The sequence below is a fragment of the Apis cerana genome, linkage group LG2 (genome assembly GCF_029169275.1).
Source record: "Apis cerana isolate GH-2021 linkage group LG2, AcerK_1.0, whole genome shotgun sequence".
In the NCBI taxonomy this organism is placed as follows: Eukaryota; Metazoa; Arthropoda; class Insecta; order Hymenoptera; family Apidae; genus Apis; species Apis cerana.
The window spans coordinates 9,759,759-9,777,537 of NC_083853.1; the positions used below are offsets into that span (position 1 = coordinate 9,759,759).

Below are 17,779 nucleotides of genomic sequence, written 5' to 3' on the forward strand. Positions count from 1 at the left end.
TTATTATCAATTGTGATACGATATGGAATAATTACACGATATGATGTATATAAGGCGGTACGAAAGGGAAAAACGAATAATTCGACGAGGTATTATTTTTAATCTACTTTGTTTCATTTAGAAAAATTAATATGTTCAACTAATTATTCGAGCAACGATTATTAAAATTTTCCTCATCCCTGGTGAAGAATGTAATGCAATGTAAACGCGGTTGTGAAAGTTTCGAGTAGTCCGTTTGCGTTTTAAATCGGACGAATCATCGAAGATGGAAAACGAGCGTAGAAAGGAACGCGTGTTGAGCTGAAGGCAAGACAAATTGCTGTTGCCAAACTGTTTCGACCCCATTTAAATATCAAATTATGTCGAGTCGAGGAGATTATCGCGTTGAAAGATACGCGTGTTCCTCGTAAGTTGGGAGAGTAGTAATCCTGGCGAGAAACCAGCCGGCTTGTTTAAACGTAACACGTGGAACAACTTTCAAATTGGATCCATCAATCGCCCACGCGTCGGACGAAGGAAATCCATTTCCGCGGCCTACGGAGAAAGGAGGGAGTAGTACGGGATTTTTCATTTCGTTTTTATTTTTTTTTGGTGCGGAGAGCCTCGCGATAAATAAAGTACTTTTTGATTTTTTCACTTTTTCTTCAATAAAGACGGATAATCGAGTTGTAAATTCGGTTAATGACACGAGATATCGTTGCTTTCGAGAGAGAAGAGTTGAAACGTGAAAACGTGTTGTTAATAGGAAGGTTTTATTGCGGGCACGATTCCAATTTCATTTTCCCTTATCGTGTCGTGATAAAAAAATATTTCAACTCCTCGTTAATATAATTTGTCATTGTATGGTACTTTCTTAAAATCAAAAAATAAACTGAATCTCACTTTCACGGAAACTTTGAATATTACGAAACGTAAAACAAAAAAAAAAAGACTAACAATTGCCTTATTTCAATCGTCACGATGCTCGAATCTTCGATTCCTTTATCAACACTCGAATTACAAATGTAATCGGGCCATGGTTGAAATAAAACAAAGAAATTCCAAAAAAGAATTCTCGCGATCTGAAGATTGGTACAAATTTGAAGAAATTCCAAACAGTGATCCACTCACGAGACGATACAAAAAACTAAGTACACGGGTGATCGAAAGATTAATTACCGCTTTACAAACGATAGTGGAACAATTTACGTTACGAAGAATGGGAAAATTGTCGATACCCTTCTAGGTAGATCGAAAACTTTCTATCTCTGTGTTTCATCTCACGCTCTCGTAACCCTTTCCTCGTCCAATTATCACTCGTCAGGGTGGAAAGAGATCGAACGCGGGGAACAAATCGGGGACGGGACACGTTGGAAACGCGAACGAGGCGTAATATCGGCGAAACGAAGTAACGAGTGGCTCCTTTAACCATTTCCGTCGGGTAGCCGGGAATTCGAGGCACGCGCCACTAACTGGATGTATTCAAATCACAACCGGCGTACCAGAGAGGCAAGAGAAATAGTTTCAACCCTCTCGCTCCCTCCCCCACTCTACTCGTCTCCGTTCATCCCCGTTCCCGGATCGCACGACGGGCTTACACTGTTTAGCCAACCTTCGCCATGCCCCCTCCCTCCAGAAGAGAGACGACCAACAACCCCCTCCACTGGAAATCTAATAATCGCGAGACTTCGTTTCGCAAGGCGACAATCTCGACGCCGATCGAGCAAACTCGATTTTTACTCGTAATTAAACTCTCTCTCTCTCTCTCTCTCTTTCGCCCGGCGTTGCGTTTCCCTTTCCCGAAAACTCTTCGCGCAGCTAAGTTCTTTGTCGTCCTCCTCCTTCTCCTTTCGATTCTTTCGCGTACATGAAATTTTTACGAGTCGAGGAAAATTCTCTTTCTTTCTCTCTTCGTCAGACATTGAGGATTTCTTGTTCCATCCACGCCAGCTCTACTCGATCTTGTTTGCGGAATTTTTGAAATTTAATCGGGAATGGATGGTACACGTCGCGATTTAATTGTCGAATCAATTTTTCCTCGCTCGTTTTTCCTTCTTCCTTCTTTTTCTACCTTTCCTCGATCGATCCTTTTCGCCTCCTTTCTTCTCCTCCTCCTTCTTCTTTTTTCTTCTTTTTTCTTTTCAACGACGAGCGGAATCGATCGGGCGCGGGTTTCTTTCATTTCGAAATTCAGCCACGACCGACGAGGGTGAAATCTGGGTCGGGTTAGGATCACCTCTCTCTAATACCCTCGCTCACCCTCCTCCCCTTTAAGTGCAGACACTGAAAATAAATGCCTTTAATGGAACACGGTCCTCTTTTACCGCGAGGCTGGCGCGAAACCAACCAACCAACCCTCCCTCCCTTCTACCCAAACGACGTGATGCACGAGAAGAACGCCGCGGACGGGGAAAGAAGTGTAAATTACTGCGAGCTGGCCACGAGTTAACGGCCACGTAATTCGGAAGGCATTACGACGAGCGTTCAGATTCTATCTCGTTCGTATCCAACGAATTAGGGAGGGCGATTGATCGAAGGACGAGATTTTAGGGGGGCGAAACGAATGAATTTATTCTTTCGTTTCTCACCAATTGTTATCGCGGAGGAGAGAAAGAGGGAGGGATAAAAATCGTATTTTCTCGGGAAGGTTCGAGTTCGATGTTTGGCTCGGTGTGATCGACGTGCATCCCGCTTTCGTTCCGGGAGAAGGGAGGAAGAACGTACGACAAAAGGAGGCTCGAGAGGGAAGACAAAAGAGGAAAGCGTTGGATTTTCCAGATAGGAATTTCGGAGATCCATATTCTTGGAGCCATGGCCATTTCTATCACCGCCTCCCTTCCTTATCCTCCGCTTCCAACCTACTTGACGAGCGACCTACTTAAACAACCGACCAACTTCGAAATAACCTGAAAGCAGGAAACATCGTGCTGGTACCCACACAGCGCGCCCACCTATCCTCCTCTCCTATCTCTGATTCTTCGACCAAGCTTCCTTCATCCCGAGGAAACAGTGGTCGGCTATCGTTAATGTCCGCCAAAAATACGCTCCACACGATACCGCTGCTATTCCGTAGCAGTGGTAATAGTAGCGGTGGTGGTTTGACCCTTTCCTCCCCGGGAAATCGAAACGAGAAATAGAGAAGAGGAAGGAGAAATGGAGGAGCGAAAGCTTTAGCGACCGACTTTTTTTTCTATCCGCGGAATCGCATTATCTCCTCCCTCCTCCGATTTCTCTTTTCTTGACGCGGCGCCCCGTAATTCACCGGGCTTCGTTCGCTGCCTCGACTCGATACAGATCGGTAATTCCCAGGTGACACCGTTTTTCCTGACATTTTCCTAAACCGGTGTGAAAACGGTGTGTAAATACTCGTTTTAAACCGGTTTAAACGGTTTTTTCCACCCATTGGAAAATCCGCGATCGAACGCGCGTTCCGGGCGGAGAGCAATCCGCGTATCTGGCTTCCTTTCGAGAGGAGCGTCGAATAAGGGCTCGCGCGTGTATACGATTTTATATTTCGACGTTGAGTCGCATTTCTGATAGACGGTTTTCGAAACAGAATATCTTGGTCTATTGTTCTGAGGAGTTTATTTAACGCTCGTGGAATCGAGAAGAAAATTGCTTTAAGCTGATAATAATTACATAGCTTAATATTTATTCGATCCCACGAGGAAAATTAAATTATTCGAGCAATTTAAAATTTTTCCTCGCCTTCGAATCTCCGCCAATCTCCTCAAATCCTTGAATCGTATCATCGTTCTCGTGTATACCCAGATATATGTACGATTTCTCAAGTATCTTCATTTATTATTTCACGAACGTGAATTTTTATTGCCACAATTTAATTTATCGATTCTAAAGCAGCTTCTCGATCGATTCGTTCATCAAAAATTATAAACAAATCGGTCGATTGATTCTCGCCGGGAAATTCATTTTATTCCATAACCCATCGACACGCAACTCGACTTCCCTATCAATATTTGCCGATATTTTCGCGTTCATACCACCTGGTTCCGCTGTATACACACACACGAACTTCGTATTCGCGAATCTCCAAACATCTCGCATACGTTCCGATATACACCTGGACGAAAGTTAGCTCTTTGATCCGGGTCGCGTCTAACGAAATCGTACGCGGGAACACGGGGGGGAGGGGAAAGGACGAGACGAGAGGCGAGGCGAGGCGAGGCGTACACGGCGTGTACGGTATCCCAAGTAAACAGAGCAATACACGGGGGATCCCGATTAGGCAAATTATGGATCCTAATGGACTAATGGTAATTACGCTGCTAACAGGCTTCTCGTGACACTCTTGCTCCGCCGAGCCCCTCTCTTATTTCTCTCCCAGCCCAACGTTTCCTCGATAACGTTTCCGTTCACACTCGCGGATCATTAATAAAACCGGAAACCTAACCACATCCGTAAATGCATCGCGGCGGTGTGTCATCCGCGAGAATTATACGTTATGTTCAGCTGTGAGATAGTGGCAGGTAATGCGTTATGAAATTTTCGAAAGGAAAAAAGATTATCCATTTTTTATCCGTCCAATTTGCTTTCATCTTTAGAGTTTTTTTTTTGAGAGAGAGGGAGAAAGAGAGAGAGTGGCAGTAAAAGAGGATATGACGCGAAGCTTACGTGGAAAATTCCGCGTAAGTGAAAAGATGTTCGAAAGATGAAAGAAACGTTATATTTTTATATTTGCATATAAACCTGTTGTAAAAAGATTATATTCGTATATCTGGATCGATTCGCGGTTTATTATAGCATTTATCCTATTCTCTATCTTTCTGTCATGCGTCTCTCTCGCCTGAGAATTATCGGATTTATCCACACGATGATGAATACGAGGATGCGATTAAACGTGATTCGCCTAATTTAATTCGTAATCTCGCGTTTATACGCGAAAGACAAAAGATGGAAATTGAAGGAAAACGGGGAAAGAGATGGGGTTTCGCGGGGAGAAATTTGCATATAGAAATCTTAAAAAGAACAAATTTTTCCCGAAGCAACCGCCTTCTTCCGTCTTCGAGCAAATCCCCTCCTCCCTTTCACGGGTCTCGCTTCATTCCCCCTTGATTTGCATACAAGATTGCAGATGCTCTTCGGCACGCCACCTTCCCCTCTTCTCTTTCCCCCCTTTCCTCGCCTTCTTTTTCATCTATCTCGCCCATCCTTTATCGCCCCTCCACCCTCCCCCCTTCCTCCCCTGGCCCTGCGAGAAATGCCCTAAGGTATCGAATAACGTGACGAGGATTTCTAAACTTGGCTCGGTCCTCGAAACCCTTTTTATAGGATTTCTTTCCTGCGTATTTCTCTTTTTCTTTTTCTTTTTCTTTTTTTTTTTGTTTTTTCCTCTCTTCTTTCGATCCAAATATCGAGTAAACACTCGATACTCGAGCAACGGATTATAAACCATTATGTACTCTTTCACGGGGTGGAAATTATTGGAATGAACTGTGTGTGGTGATGACGCGGCTGGAAATGAAGTTTAATTGGCCCGATGAAAAACAGAACACGCGTGGCTGTGTGCACGTGTGCGCGGCACGTGCGTGATGATTGTAACCGACAGAGAAAACTCGTTCGCTGCGAGTTGCAATTTTTCCTCCTCCCCTCCCCCTATATTTATTGAAAATATAAAAATGGTCGATTTAAAACGAGGAGTAGTAACGATAAATTTCCTTCTCTCTCTCTCTCTCTTTTTTTATCATTACACGGAACGAAATCGATACGTACACGCGATCATCTTTCACCGTCGCGTTAAATTACGCCTTATTTTAAATTACAAGTTTTTGGTAATTGGTAAATGTGAGCAGATAGATAAAAATATTGCAAACTTTCCCGATGCATGAATTTTCCATCGGCCTTGGTCGCCCTTGTCCGCCTAATTAGATTACGTTGTCGGTGTCGATGTCTATCAAAACGTGATCCGCTTACTTCTCCTCCCCTCTCCTATACCTGTTCCAAGTTTCAGACAAAGAGAGAGAGAGAGAGAGAGGGGAGGGGGCGAAGCACCGCCCCTGGAGGCTCGTCTCGGATTTTCCACACGCGAAACACAATACTCCGGCGCGCTACCCATTCCAGTTTTCTTCCATCTTCCATCTCGTAACGTAACCGACGTTGGATGTAACGTTGGTCACGAGCTAGCCCACCGATGGAATTAAATTTGATTAAGTTCGTAGTTGAACGCGAGCGAATTTATATTTCGTTCCCTCCGTCCTTTTCTTTCTCTTTTATTGTCTCTTTTTTCTCTCTCTCTCCTTCCTGTTTCTCCACCCCTTGCTTTATCTCGTAAATACACGAGATACGCCACCATATTCTGTGGATAACCGATATTTCGAGCCGGTATCGATCCGCGCGTTTCAATTTCCCTTTCATCTCTCACTTCTTCCCCTTTTATCTTCTTACTTACTCGGATGCACGACGTTGTTGTATTATCGTGGGGCGAGGGAAGGAATGCAAAGACGATTAGGTATTTTTTTTAGAAGTTTTCTGTAGGGGAAATGGCGCGTTTTGATTAGTTCGTTTGGAGAAAGGAAGGCTACTTTTTGAAGTTGGAACGATGTATCGTCGTTGTAGAATCTGTCGAATAATGTGTATTAAATGGATGAAATTGATTTTCAAATGTATAAAAAAACAATTGCTTCAACGGATAATCATACATTAAAATTTTAAATCCTCTTTTTCGGATTCAAATAAAATCATCAGATTTTCCATGTTATAGTCCATATTTGAAAAATTGTAATTTTGTTCACTTTTTTTCTATTTTAAGTTACAGTCGTGTCTCGTATTTTTTTCTTTCCACTCGTATATTTTTTTATATATTAATTACTTTTTATATGTACACTTTTAATGAAACGATACGATAAAAGTAGCGGTATTGTTTTCTAAAAAATTAAAACTCCGTACAAATCTGAAAACCGGGGAAAAAAAATAATAATTTTGTCCAGTCATTCTCTCCCATTATTCGAACCCCACTGTGCGTCGTTGCGCTTACGATTCGTTCATTCCATTTACGAAAATTACAAAGCTCGTCGTTACAAAATGGTATCGTCGTGTGCATGCATTTATAAACAAGGATGCTTTACATACATACCCAATCATACATACCCAAATCTCACGATTCTCGTCCAAATGATATTGCCTCTCTCGTTCGCGACACGAAGAAAATCCCTCGCCTTTAGAACGCGATTCCATGTCCTCTTTTATTCCACCACCTACTAAACTCTTTCCAAACGTTTCAAAAACGACGTTTAACGGAGGATTAGCTCGAAGAAAAGATCTTTATATCAAGCAGAGGCAGGATAAAGCGAGGGAAATATGTCGTTTCACCTGCTTCGATTCTCGTCGAGAATATTGGCCAGAGGAGAGGAGAAAGGCGGGTAAACTCGATTGGTTAGAGGTATCCGGCTCGACGTAGCAATTTTCGCGTCGTTCGAGGAAAGGTTGGACACGTTTTCGTTCCTCGAAGGGATTATTGGGAGAAATCGGCCGATGTTAATGTCTCCTTATGTCGGCCTCGTGTCCCGGAATTTCTGTCTCCGCGATATAATAGTCCGATTATCGATCGGCTCCGACAGATCGCCTATCTTAATACTCGGACTGTGTACACCAGACTGTGTAAGGTATGGCCCTATTAGGCGATATCTCCGACGAGCACACGCGTCCAGAGTGTGTGTTAAATCAAAATATACGCACGTTCTATCTGCGCAGCTACGATGTATTTACGTTTTCGAAAGGAGATGTAAATAACAGATGCAAACAGAAACGAGCTCGACCTTCTTTATCTCCGCGTTCCATTATCCATTTTCCTTTCCCCGAAGCAACAATATTAACGTTGGATTAATAAAATCGTATTTGATATTAATACGTGATTTCGCGAAACGATGGGTTGGATGTCGGATCCAACGTGTTCTAGAATAATAAACGCACAGAGGAAAATGAATTCGTTCGAACGACGACAATAGCCAAATTATCGAATCAAAAATTTGAAATACCGCCAATTCGAAAGCCGAACGTACCGTATCAAAGCAAATCCCTCCCATTGATTAATTATACCCCATGTACGGTCCCCCGAATATTCTCCCCGAATCAAAGATCGAACGAAAGCATCACGTCGCGTCTCCACTTACAGATATACACAACACGATCTCCCAACTCGATTTCAAAGAGATTCCACGGCGATTCCGGACCGAGGATTACGTAGCACGGCAGACTTGCCTCGAATGGATTCACGGCCGCGGAAAATATCGGAATCTCGATACGCCGGTTTGTATTTTGATTTATTCGGTGCCCGGATTTCGCGATTTCTCCTTCCTACCAGCCACGCTCTCGAGGCGAGGCGTGCAACAATATATACAAGGCTGTCAGGTTGGGCAAACAAAGTACCGTATATCGGATACGATGGTGGCAGATGCCGCGAGCATAACGGCTCCCGCTCCCCACCTCCGCCACTCGTCGGCTTTCTTCGTAAACTCACCATCTTATTTCGCGAGCGACGCCTTTATGAAAAGCGGTCGAGCCCTCTCGATATTAGCATAGCAAGTGAGAGAGAGAGAGAGATTCCCGCTAAATCGAGAGATTATATTTATCGAGAATTAAATCTTTATCTATCGGATAATAACACAGGAACGAATTTACTTGCTTGGGTATACATTTGCGCGGGATATTTGAATGGAAATATGGCGGTGGTTGTTGGAGGAGGCAGATGAAAGGGAGATATGGAATGGAAACGGAATGGAGGTTACGAGGAGGTATGCCTCCTCCTCCAGGTGCGCGGGTTTAAAGATTAATCGGAGGGACGGTTGTACCTGTTGAATTACAACCGGAGTATTTACGGGCGGGACGAGGCTGCGCCTCGAAAAGAGCGTTTAATCGCGCTCACGGAGTGTAGTAAAGCTTAAAGGGGCCGAGAGGCTGGCGTGGGACGCGAGATCGTATTAATACGGAATACCGCAGCTTCGTAAAACCTTCCAAGGGCCAGGGTGTTTAAAAAAAGTAAACGGCTTCCCTGCTCTCTTGTGTTCCAGAGATTCTGTTCGATTCGATTTTAACCTCGAGAGTATCGTTGGGATATCGTTTATTCACGATTCTCACTGCGAAGTAATCATCGAACAAGTGACTGGGTTAAGAAAATCTGGAATAAAGTTATTTTTACGCGATTGCTTATTAAAATTCTATCGAGTAACATTTATTTTCGATATTTACCTTTGCTATTAATTATTCGCGATTATTATTATTATGTTTGAACGATAAATTATTACACAGTAATTTTATTCGTAATCTCAACTTTATTAAATTTCCATCCATCATTGTTGTTCACTGATGGAAAGAAATCTGACGGCAAGAATCCCTCTACACGCAATAATATAGGAGCTGTAATTTGAATATTCAAAATCGTAAAAATTATTTTCATTTACGAAATTAGGATAATATGATGAAATATTTTCGAAGCTATTGTACAATTATTATCTCAACTGAATAAAAAATTACGTTTATAAATTAAACTATCGAATATTAGCCTACAATGAGAACTAAAACAATTTTTATATTTATATTTTTATATATACGTTACGATTCTAGATTGAGCTTCAGATCACACCATGGTAGAATGAAAATGGAATGCGTTTCCTTCCACGAGACTTCTTTCGGTGTTCAGTGAACAGTCCACTTACTGAAAAACGGAAGAACGATTAATAATTAAAGCAGAATTCAGATACTTCGTGTACGCATTTTGCGATGGATTTCGAATGAAATCATCTGGTTTTTTTTAATTAAAATTTATCAAGGCTCGTATATTTTCCTCCAAGTGATATATCCGTGAACGACGAGGCCTGATCTCGGGGCGAACACCCGGAACCATAATTGCTTTTCAACCGTTCGCATTAAAGACTCCCCGGCTTCTAACCATCCGGTCTGCTACGTTAATGAAAAAGACCACGCGGCTACGCCCCACGGATTCCACGAACACCCCTTTCTCTCTCTCTCTCTCTCTTCGTTTCCTCCCCCTCCATTTCGGTATAAATTTAATTACCGCTTGAAATATGCGCCCTCCTTATTAATGCGTCCCATTAATTCCGCGCGGAAACCGAGGATCCTCGACTCGAAAGAGACATTGAGGGTTCGCGACAATGAGCCACCCTCCCAATTACTACCGATTAGAGTAGTATCGAAGGTTTTGAGAAAGGCTGGAATACTTTTCTACGCGAGAATAAAAGCGAGAATGGAGAAGCGTTTTCCCCTTAACGAGGGTACGTCGCAAGGAGATCCATTGAAAGTCTCTCCTTTCTTTTTCTTTTTCTTTTTTCCTACTTCCGGTTTCTCGGAGCGCTTAAATCTCCGACGACGATTAATTTCGACGAAACGTCGAAGTTCGGATTAGTCCCTGATGAAGGAAACGCGAAAATTTCCCCGATAATATTTATTACGATTACGATTAACTCGGATAGGGGGATGAAAAAAGGGGGGGAGAAAAACGGGAGGAAAAACGATCCTGTGTGTTATTTCCTCTCCCCGAAGGGGAGGCGCGGCGAGGAATATCATTGCCGATAAGAAATCTCGTTAAAAACTGTGGACGGGGCGCCTTAAAGAAGTCAATTTTCCGCATCGAGACGCCGCACGGGACGTGCGTATACGGAATAATTTCCCTTACGACTTCCATTCTCATTTCCCGCTTAGGGATCAAGGGAGATCCCGCCTCGTTCGTTCCTATCCCGTTTGTTTGTGAACTCGATGGCCGAGGAACAACTGAATTACCTCCGCTTCCCTTCCTTTCCTCTTCCCCTTCGTCGTACACGACAAGAAGAAGAAGAAGAAGAAGAAGAAACTTGTCTTCTCTCTCCCGTAGCGGCAGACAGAAGAAGAGAGAAATTCGAGACACTGGACGAGCCACTCCGATCGAGGAAAATAAAAGGGAGGCGGATATACGCGGCGCGGAGCACCCCTCGATAAGCGGTTCTCGAGTTGTTAATGCGAAACTGATCGAGGGAAACGACGTTTTCAGGGCTGAGCCTCTCCGTGTTACGGAGAGAAGACGGCGTGGGTCGGCTGGCATTTTCCGCCGAGTTCACCCCATTAAACATTTTTGCTATCTAGCCAGGGATCTGTTCGAGGGGTAGACACGAGACTGGGCGAGAGAGACAGGGAGAAAGAGAGAGGGGAGGGGAAGAGTGGGATGTATAAGCGAAGAGGCGAAAGGCGGCAGGGGTTGCTCGCTATCTAGACGTCGGCACCTGTTGCTTCTTCGGTCGGTTCTGCCCTCTCTCCCTCCGTCCCTCGCCCACCCCTCCATCTCATCCTCGCCTCTTCCACCTCTTCTTCTTTTTTCCCCTCCCCCCCTCTCTTTCATTATTTTTCTATTCTCCGCCGCTACACTCCTCTACTTTCTCTCATCCTCGCTTCTCCCTCTTTTCTCTCCGCTTCGCTTCATTCGTTCCGCCAAGGAGGAACGAGGAGATCGAGACACGCCACTCGAAGAAAACCTTTCACGAACCCCGGACGAGGGCGCCCGAATTACGTACGTTTCCTGTTAACCTCGCTGGTGGAAGAGCGTTTGTTCCAATACAACAAGCAAGGTGGAAAGAAAAGGAGGGGTAATTCGTTCCATCGCCTTGAATCGACGCATAGATCTCGTGGAGGGGGGAGGGAGGAATTTCTCGAAGGAGGAGATTTCATCTTCTATCCTATTCTATGATATCAAATTCGCTCCTACCTCGCAACCAAGAATCGAAGCAAATCCGTTTTTCCAGGGGAGAGGAGCGACTTTGCCCCTAATTGATCGTTACAACTCGATTCGATTATTTGAGGGGCGCAAAAGCCGCGAAACGTGGGATAAATTAAAAGGGGGAGGACCCGCGGACAGGCGTTGGTACGCTAGAAAGCAATTTGGAGGACCGCAGGACCGCGGTGGACGATGACGTGTACAAACGCGCGCGTCGTTAAAGGATATAATCCGGCGGGTACTCCTCGCGCAATAATCAAGTGAGGGGGGGAGTTGAACATTGATATTACGTGCCCTATATTGCGGTATACGACACGCGGATAGTCCCATTCACCGCCGCGCTACCGCACCCTCCTCCAATAGACACCGGCCCTCGAACGTATTAGAGGAATACCATTGTGACGTGGCTTGATTATGAGCCTCGTAGCTTGCCCGCTTACCCTCATCCACGTCCTCGATAGGGCACGTCCACCCTTGTCCCGTCCCGACGAGATCCTCGTCGCATTGCTCGGACTATGGCCCTGCACGGGGATATCACCGCCGTTATATCGATCATCGCGTCGAAAACGACAAAAGGAATCGATAGAGGCGACGATCTTTCGAGAAAACGGACGCTTTGGACACACAGAAGGTTTGCACACCTATTATCGAAATATACTCGACCCCTACGGTTTTTAAACGGAAACGATATTTTCGACGGGTTATTACGTCGCGTAATACTCCGTTTTCTCTTTGGAAGCCACGCCTCGTTAAATATTTAACGCGGTTGTCGCGTTAATTTTGGAAATTTTTCGCATCGATCGGAATTTTCGTCTCGATAATCGTCCGTTTTAACGTTTTTCTCTGCGAAGAGGGAACGTTGAAATACATTTTCGAACACGCGCTCTGTGGAACCGCATCGATTGCGAATTCAGCGCGAAGTAGCCCGCGGGAGCTGGGCGGCGAGAAAAGGAACGATGGCTTTTTACGCGTGTACACTCCCTGGAATTTATTCATGAGAACCGTTTTAATATTTTAACTCCCCCATTTCCCTCTCCCTCCGCACTTTTTTCGATGCACGCCATAATCGAGGTCGTAACTTTTTTCTTATATTCTTCTCCACATCGCGTATACACGCGCGTAATATGATCGTCTCGTATTAAAACCCACTCGTACGGACTGGTAAAGGCGAGAGGGAGGGGAGGAGAAAGGTTTCCTTGGTCGAGAATTGACGAGGCCTCGTAACAATGCCTGTAATTCCGAAATTGGAAATTTACGATGAGCGGGATATTTGGGGAAACGGGGGGAGGGGAGGGTGATTTGGAGCGGTTGTCGCGGCCATTTCGGCGGTGAATGAATTTTAGAGTAGCAGGCCAGGGGGAGGGAGGGATAGATATACTGCCAGCCGGTATAATGGATAGCTTACGATGGAACAGCACCGCGGCGAATCATCGATCATCGCCTTTTAATGGCTCAACCTATGCGCTGCTTAAAAGGGATCGTGACACTCTATAGAGGGGGGAGGGGATACGTCTAAGATAAATCGTCGTCACTGCCAGCTTAGAGTCAAGTGTGCTTTAGCCCTTTCCATCCCCGTGTGCGCCCTCGCGTGTGAGAACAGTTGCGCTCGTATCCTTCGCTTTCCGGCAAACTCCTCGGTTTACAAATATCCCTTCCGTATAAACGTATTCTTGTACGTAAGATGCGATTTTTCCGCTGGAATTCCGCTCGTGATGGGATTCCTCCATATTTTTATTCATTATTTCTCATTCGTACAAATTCTTCCCCTCGAAGCGAATTTCCGCTCGGCTTTTCATCCCTTGAGAAATTAAAAATATAATATTTGTGTTAGGGGAGGATCGCTTAGATAACTTGGAAAAGATTTTACCTCCTTTGTTCCTTAAATCCTTCCAGGTATCGAGTCGAAAAACTGTTTTAGATGAACGATGCCAGGAGGATATTGAAATTATCATCAAAAGGTATTATCAAAATGTATATCGTTCCTCGTTCTTTCTTCTTTACATCTCTCCCCCGAACTAACAGCGTCCAACTTTCTTCGATCAGACACTTGTCGAAACTCGCTTTTCTCCCTCTCTCGAGAAAAAAGAAAAAAAACCTGCTCCTTTGCTCAGGAGTCGTATCCTAGGATCGCATCTCGAGAAGAGCGAGGCGAGCTACTTGTGCAGACCGAGGTGTGGGAGGGTGGACGAGTTCAAAGATCGGCACCGTGGAAGAGGATACTTTGGAGGCGAACGACGAACATCGAAACAAAGTGAAAGGATAGTGTTTCCTAAAGTGCATAACGAGAAAGAGAGAGGGAGAGCAAGAAGGTCGGAGGGACGCACAAAAGGGACAAAGAGGAGGAAGATCCCGCGAAGAAGATAGCGGCTGCTCGAGCAAACGAGTTTCGCCGAGTTTGGACAACACTTTAACCGTTTAACGACAGAGGGTTGGCTCCGTGCTCGAAGGCAACCACGCCGTTATCTGATGCCCGCGTAAAAGTGTTGACCTGAACACCTCCCTCCCCTAAAGCTAAATACGCGGCGCTCGTTAAGGAAACCGCGCGAGGGACGCGACGGGATTAGCCGAGCCGCGAGATCTCGTTGGATGATTTTGGCCAAGGTTCACTTGGGCCGAGTAGTCGAGTCTTTGTGACGCGTGCTAGTTGTGAGTAGCAGGAGGGAGAGGGAATTGTTGATTGTTCTCGTCTTTGTTCCCTGTTTTTTCCTTTTCAAGAGAGGCGGAATCGAGTGTTATTTATGTGTTATTGCACGAATCTTGGGGTTGAACGATGGGGGTGATTTCGAGTCCTTTTTTAGAGCAGGGATTCGAAGGGTTTCCACGGTATTTAAAATTGTAATGGAGGAAACGTTGCGTATTTCGGAATGAGTGGAAGGCTTAGAATGGGAAGCCTCAATTTCGATAATTGCGGGCTTTTCTTGAGGGATTCTTTTCGAGGGGTCTAGGTAGACGGGATTAGATCGAGATCGGCAATTTTTAGGAATTGTGGAAATTGGAAACGACGGATTTATTATTACACGGATGAAATTAGATAGAATTTGTTGTATTGACACGCGCGTCGATCGAGTGATATTTTGTTATCTATATGCGTCCGACATTTCGATCGAATTGCAATACGTATCCACGATTTTTCAAATGTCGGAGAGCGTACGTAAATCTATTAACTATCATACATATTATATGTCAGAGAACAAGAATAATCCGAAATAAATCTATCGATAATCGCAACTCTATCCAAAAATGAAACAACGACGTATTCGACGAATCTATACAGTTCAATTACGAAATAAATTCCGCAAGATGCAAGATCTTACTTAACAGTAATCCTATTTATCTTCCTCGTTTATTTCTTTGAACAATCAGGGAAAAGTCGCGAAATAGAGACTTCCTGTTGGAAAATGCAAAAAATCCCGGCAAACGCGAGAAGAAAACGGCGACACGATTCTGGCTGGCCAAGCAAACGCCAGTACGAGGCGAGTTGCACGAGGTATTGTTGGCTCCAAGAGGAAGAGGAGTCACGAAGAGGTTATAAATACGCTGCGCCACCTGCATCTAACATCCAGCTACGTACGAACTAGAACCGAATCCCTGAAGCGGATACGAAACTCGTCTGGGCCTAGCGAGTGTGTTTCGCCCCAATTAACGTATTTTTCTTCCCCAACCACTGTACACACGTGCTCGTTCGCGATCGATCATCTCTCGTTCCCGTCTGGCATCTCGATTCTTCTATTATTATTATACATTTGAGAAATGTTAAAAATTGTCGAGAGCTTGAAACCTTTTTCGTCCAAAATAAATTTTCCAATCCTTCGAAGAATTAACGCGACTTCTAGATGACGTGTGTTGGATAACAAAGGAAGCTGAATCCGATGAAACGTGTTCGTTAACGGTGTTTCCAGCTCGATCATCCTTCGTAATTGATCGTGTTCCAATCGCGAGGAATATTTGTCTTCGAACCGCGCAATTACCGCGCATATTCGAGGGATGAAACTCAGGGTGGATCATCGTGGAAAACGTTCCAATGTCGCATCGAGACCAAGCAGCTGTCGACGTCGGCATTATTTTATTATTCATTCGCACGGTGCGGACAAAGAATCGCAAGGGAGATATATGTATCGGGGGGGATATAAGGTTACTCGATGCCGCGAGCTAAAGCCACCGCGATTCTCGTCCGGATTCCTCCCGGTTGAAAAGAATAACCGGCGAGCGGAACGAAGTTGGTTGGCGAGCGAACGTCGGGCGAAAGGAGGAGCAAGAAAAGAAAGAGAAGAGAGAGAGAAGGAGAATCGAAAAAAAGGAGCACGAAGGAGGAAATAAAGGAAAAAAGAAATATTGGAAAAAGCGAGAGAAAGAGGAAGAAAGAAGAGCAGGAATGGCATGTTAAAAAAGTTGTGCCTCTTCTATTTTCTCCTTTTCACGCACCCACCGCCGCTCTTTAAATCCGATACCCTTGATTTTCAAGCAAACAAATACCTATCGAATGTATCACGGAGGGTGAACGAAGGGAACGTACGGTCTGGAAAGCAGAGAGGGGCGAAGGGAAGGGCGAGGGGTAGAAAAAAAAGAGCATAAAGTGTCGGCATACACAGAGAAAGAGAGGAGGAGGAGGAGGAGGAGGATGGGAAGGACTCCGGTACAAGGGTGGTTTACTACAGGCGTGTTAATTAAACAAAAAGCCACCCCGTATACCAAGCTAATTAGAGTGGCTCTCTTACCAACGCGCGCGTTCTTCGCTTCAAAAATATTTTTCTCCTGCTCCCTCCCTCCCTGCTTGAAAATAGCAATCCTTTTCCTTCTCCCTACGCGTATGAACACGTACCGACGTTGTTGGATTTTCCTTCCATTTTTTCCCCCTCTTCCTCTCTTTCTCTTTCCCGCTCATTTACTTTTCCCTCTCTTCTTTCCACTCGCTCCTCTCCGAGCGTTCCAAGCTTCATCTCGCGTAATTCTCCACGCGACAAACGTTGATTCCTCGTTATTTCTCCCTAATGCAATATTCCCTTGCGATCTAATCGAATGGAATTCTATCGGAAGAAATAAAAAGTGAAAATGAGTGATCAATATCCTTATTGTTTAAAAAAATTACGATATCTTACGTTTCGATTTTGACGATATCGAGCAACGTCAAACGTCTCATCTTTCACGCGTGTATTCGATCGACGTGAGCGAGATCGTGAAAGTTTCAACGGAGCAGCGCTATATCAATCCCGCTCGGTGAAGGGAATCGTGATCTTGTCAACTGTGAATACGCATCCCCTCCTCCTCCCCCCTTGGCGGGAAGATTAAAGCTCGGCCGTGCAGGGTAGCCCGTTTTATTCGATTCGAAGCGGTCCGGTCTCACGCAGTGGCAGATTTAGGGCGAAAACGGACCAACCGCGATTAGGATTCGCTAACGCAGCCGCAAACAAACACTGCGGTCGGAATCATGGTGAACAGCGGGAGCGGGAGAGAGAGAGAGAGAGGCGGGGAGAAGAGGAGGGGAGTATAGTCGGGGCGAGAAAGAGCGAATGGGAGGACGGAGGGTCGAATCGAGAGGGAAACATCTGCGATCGGATTAGCGGTGAACAGTGGCGACACTTCCGGGTGATTAGGCTGATTCCGCATCCACTCTAAGCCCCCGCTTACAACGCTCCTGTTCGATGGACTACCGTACCATTCCAACTATCACTCCCTCTCTCTTCTCCTTCGGCTACTTTCTGCTGTTATCAGGAGTTATAGATAAATAAATAATCGCTTTTCTTCTACGATCGCAACTTTTGAATTCGAATTACTTTTCCCATTCGAGAGAACCTTTCTTTCGTTTTCAACAAGACGAGCGCTCTGAGAGTTTCCAGTCAACAATTTCGAGGAGCGTTATTCGCATTCCAGCTCAGGGAATCGGCTGTTGAAGCTACTGAAATAGTTTGCGCGTCGATTGGGAGAGAAGGTTGTACCTTATAGAGCGAAAAATTGGTAGCAAGTTGAAAATCCGACGCAGAAAGAAATCGGCGGAAAGATCTATCCGATTGAAACAATCTTGGGTGACCTGTGGTACCTGATTTGTATAATAAAATCTTGAATTTGGGAAAGAAAAGGAGGAAAGGGAGA

The 17,779-nt window shown here is 44.9% G+C and overlaps 2 protein-coding genes across 15 annotated transcripts in view; one reads left to right on the plus strand and one right to left on the minus strand.

Moving 5' to 3' along the window:
* LOC107996812 (zeta-sarcoglycan) overlaps nucleotides 1-17,779 on the plus strand; it is a 209,665-nt gene that overhangs the window by 115,735 nt on the left and 76,151 nt on the right. The window lies entirely within an intron of this gene.
* LOC107996813 (uncharacterized) overlaps nucleotides 1-17,779 on the minus strand; it is an 89,152-nt gene that overhangs the window by 21,146 nt on the left and 50,227 nt on the right. For 3 of the 10 annotated variants that reach the window (XR_009828819.1, XR_009828817.1, XR_009828816.1), the window contains one exon: nucleotides 7,084-9,646. The exons of 1 other annotated variant lie outside the window; for it this stretch is intronic. Coding sequence is in view for 3 of the 9 variants with exons in the window: in XM_062071076.1 (XP_061927060.1) it covers nucleotides 9,564-9,646 (83 nt within the window). In the remaining 6 variants the exon portion in view is untranslated. Of the gene's footprint in view, nucleotides 1-7,083; nucleotides 9,647-17,779 lie in introns of those variants that run through there. 6 more of the 10 variants (XR_009828821.1, XR_009828818.1, XR_009828820.1 and 3 more) reach the window with 5 other exon arrangements.